Source organism: Plasmodium malariae (genome assembly GCF_900090045.1).
Source record: "Plasmodium malariae genome assembly, chromosome: 11".
Classification (NCBI taxonomy): Eukaryota; Apicomplexa; class Aconoidasida; order Haemosporida; family Plasmodiidae; genus Plasmodium; species Plasmodium malariae.
The window spans coordinates 2,445,001-2,449,445 of record NC_041785.1 but is presented as its reverse complement, the minus strand read 5'-3'; the positions used below and the strand labels follow the sequence as shown (position 1 = coordinate 2,449,445).

The following is a 4,445-nucleotide window of genomic DNA, read 5'->3' as shown; positions in this document are numbered from 1 at the left end:
TACACGTTCATAAATAAGAAATGGAAATAATACATGCACAGAAATAACAAATCCTACTAATACCATGTAAATAATATAAAGCAGAATTACAAAATCAGCAAACAATGAAGAAGAATGGTCAGATGAAAAATGGTAATATCTTAAGACTCCGAACACTTGACACAACGTTGAATTCGAAAAAAAAAAAAAAAAAAGGAAAAAATTAAAAAGATAAACGGATGCATAAATGTATGCATAAATGGATGCATAAATGGATGCATAAATGGATGCATAAATGGATGCATAAATGGATGCATAAATGGATGAATAAATGGAAGAATAAACAAACAAAAGACCGAATATCCAGCATGCGAATACACATCGCACGCATAAAAATAAAAGCGGCTAGCGATATCTTTTGGGGGAAGGCTAACTACAAATTTCGTTGGTCATGTACTTATTACTCTTCAAGTCGTTGATGGATTTATTATTACAGTCGTCGAAAACGTTATAATCCTTAACAAATTTACACTTGTTAATAAAATAATTAACTAAACTTTTGGTAGTATATTTCTTAGGGGATTTGTGAATATAAGGTTGAGATAAAAATATAATATATAAACACTCTTTTACTACATTGGCTAGTTCTGACAAGTAAGATAACATATCATTATGGATAGGTGTAATTTGTGTAATTTTATAATTTACATTTAAATTAATTTGAGACATTTCCAAATGTTTCACAGTTTTTAATAAAGTATTTTGAAGGTCATATAATGTCTTCACTTCATGTATACCAAAAAACATATCACCTATTAGAGTCTTAAAATAAACATTTTGATTTATAGTACTTTTGTTTGATATAAGATATGGTAAATAGGAAAACTTCTTTCTTTTCTTATTGAAATGACTAAATTTGTTATTCTTTTCTGTACCACTGTTTTTCATACTCCTCTGAGTTTCTCTTTGGTGTGATCCCGACATTTCTATATTATCGTCATGGATATAACCATCTGCACCTGTACCTGCACTTGACCTGACCTGTACCTGCACTTGCACCTGTATCACCGTAGTGATCTACATAGTCATCAGTTCCTGCGCGACCGCCGCTACCCACAGGGGCATCAACACCTTTCCTCTTGTTAATAAACAATTCTTCAATACACTTTGACAGTAATTTATAATCGTCGATCAGAATCCCAAATAATTTTTTCGTGTTCTCCATTCTGACTATGTTAATTTGTCTAGTACTACTTGACGCCATGGATAATTTAATTTTGCATATGAAAAATGCAGTTGCTGCTGGTAAACTGAGAAATTTCATATTGACGGAATGTGTGAATGATGAAAGAATTTCACTTGTTTTACTCCTCATTCTGTTTATAATTTTTAAGGAGGGTATTATATTATCAAATACTTGTTCTAATTTACATGTAGAAGGAGCTTTAAATAAAAAAAAGATAAAATTGTCTGATAAGTATTTCATATATCTTTCTTTAGATACTAATTTTAAAAATTTATTTTCTAAATATATTAAATGCTTTATTTCATTCGATTTTTCTTCTGTTCGGTTTAAAAAGTATAACGATGTGGACAAACACAAATAGATATTACATATGTCATCTAAATATAAATCTTCAAAAATGCATAGCTTTTTACTGTTTTTGTTAAATTTCATAATATTTGATATGGCCGAACAGTCGCTTCTATCATCAAAGATAGAATGATTGTTATCATTAAAATCAATGTACTCATTTGTATCCACAATTTTCATTTTTTCCTTTTCCCTATTCATGCCTGAGTTTCCCATAAGCATATTTTCATTAGAGATGGAATGCATCCAGTTTCCTGTTCTAATACAACCATTATCGTTGTAGTTACGTTCATATAATAATTTATCATTAACATTTGCTTCTTCATATGTTGAAGAATGAGCTACTGTCTTATTCTCTACTACATGCACATTTTGTTTTACACTTTTATTATTCTCATACGCTTCAAAATGACTACTACTTGGTTTTTCCGCTACCGCTTGATCATAATGATCATAATTTCTGTACGCATAAGTATACTCATCAACAGCACTGCTACTAAAATTGTCATAATTATAACTGTACGTGCTATCCTTTCCTTCATTATTAATATCCTCATTTGTAGCAGTGGAAAGAAGTTCTTTCCCTGTAGTTGAATCGTAAAGAGGATTTTCAAAAAGAGTTTCTGCATTTATCATCATATCGTCATCTGCATAAATTTCTTTTATAGTATTACCCAAAACATCTACATTTTTTACATGTTTCCTTTTGTTCTTATTATAGCAATAATATAACAGTACATAATATGAATACTGTACCATGGTGCTAACATGTTCATGTAGTAAATTATTGCTAAGAAATAAATTGGAAGAAATTATAATTTTAAGTAAATGTAATAAGGATACAATAAAAGGAATAGTAATATTTTTGTTCATAATTTTTTCAAAAAATTTTAAATACTCCATTTTATATATATTTTTTTTATTAAAAATATCTCCACATTTGTCTATATCTATTACATTAATTTTGGGGGTTAATTTTAATAAAATATCAAAAAATCCAAAAAGAAAAGAGGGACTAAAATTTTTACATGCACAATAAAAATTATATAATTGAAAAGTGGTAATATTTTGTATTTTCGCTTGTTCTTCATTTTTTTTTTTTTTTTTTTTTTTTTTTGCTTTTTCATTATTTACATCATCCTTAATATTACAGATTGTTATTATTTCTTCTAATCTCTTTTTAATCGATTTTATTAATTCATATGTATACTTATTTGTATTGATAGAAAAATGTGTAAATTTCACTATTTCACTTAATATCTTTATATCATAAAAAATTAAATAACTATTATAAAGTTCACTGTTCGCACTTTTTTCCTTAACTGTAAAGTTTTCTGCACTATCATCATCATTCCGTTTACTCACTTCATTTTTTTCATTCATACGTTTTATTTCCTCTATTAAATTATCCTTTTCCATGTTCACCTGCGATAAATCCAATGAAGCATATGTAGCATCTGTACATTGTTTTCTAATGCCCCCACATTCGTTTTTCATTTTCCTCAGTTCCTTTGCTATTTCCTCCAAATTTTTGTCGATATGTGAACATAAAGATAAAACGATATTTTTTAACAACAATTTGTTTTTCCTGTACTTTTTATTTTGCTCATGATTCATATTATAATTTAAAAGATATTTGTTTATTTTGTATCTACTCCCTTTTACTTGATATATATCGTAACTTGTCAGGAAATGATTTATGTGAAAGCTGTCACTCTCTTCTGATTTTTCATAGTAATAATTTATAACCTTCTTTTCGTTCATGTTAAAGCACAAGCTTTTCTTTTTACTTTTCTCTTCAGTACTTTCATCCGTCTTATGCTTCAGAATTTTCTTTCCTCCACTACACTGATTTTCTTTCATAATGCTCTTCCTGCATTCGTTAATATTTGTCATTTTCTCTCCGTCTTTACCACACTGCTCTTTCTTTAGACTCGCATCTCTCTTATGTATAGGCAACTCCTCGGTTACGTTGTTCAGCGGTTCGTCTACTGCACCATTTATCTGTTCTCCCATTTCTCCATCTTCCCCCTTAACACGTATTTCCTCCAGTGACTTCCTCGACTTTGCCATTTCTTCCTTACACACAGACCTCGTGCCTGTACAACCATTCATTTCTACCTTATTTGGCTCATTAATTACTTTCCCCCTTATATCTTCTCCTTTTTCCAATTTATCGGACGTTTGGTTTGTAATGTCTATGCTGCTCCGTCCAGCCAAGCCCCTAACGCTCACATCGCTAACGTTATTTGAACAAATCCTAAGATCAGGTGCTTTAATTTGTTCATGGGAAAGGCCAAGCACATTCGGGTTGGTTATACATTTACGACTACCTCTAGTATTCTTTTTTGGAGTGTTATCAACAAAAACCTCCATTTCCGGTACAAAGGAAAAGAAGGAATAGATTCTAAAAAGACGTATCAACATGAAATTATCAACAGATAATAAATCAATCGAATCGTCAATGTAATATCTTAATTTATTTATAAATATGTGCAATGTCTGGTTTTGTGTATTTGGCATAAATATTACCTTACTTAAACACTCAGATAAGAATAATAAATTATTTATAGAATAATATTTTAAATGTGTACTTAACTTTTTTATAAAAATTGAAAAAGTAAAATTATATAAATCATTCATATTTGCTTGAAAAAATTCGGTATTGTTATAGTTTATATTTGATGGATATATCAAAGGATAATTATCAACACTCTTTATAAATCTAATAAAAAATTTTTCATTCTGAAATTTGCTCAATGGATTGTCTATAGCATAATTAATTATACTATTAAATAAATTATGATTAAGTATTAAAAAACGTAATAAAATAATTAAACTATAACTAAAGTCATATGGCTTCATATAACAT

The 4,445-nt window shown here is 28.8% G+C and overlaps 1 protein-coding gene across 1 annotated transcript in view; it reads right to left on the bottom strand.

Moving 5' to 3' along the window:
- Positions 1 to 408: 408 nt before the first annotated feature.
- The window catches only part of PmUG01_11058800 (conserved Plasmodium protein, unknown function), a gene marked incomplete at both ends in the record, with an annotated part of 5,914 nt that continues 1,877 nt past the window's right edge, over positions 409 to 4,445 (bottom strand). Inside the window, 2 exon segments of the mRNA XM_029006265.1 lie at positions 409 to 972; positions 986 to 4,445. The exon segment at positions 986 to 4,445 is cut by the window's right edge and continues 1,877 nt beyond it. Coding sequence (XP_028862772.1) covers positions 409 to 972; positions 986 to 4,445 — 4,024 coding nt within the window.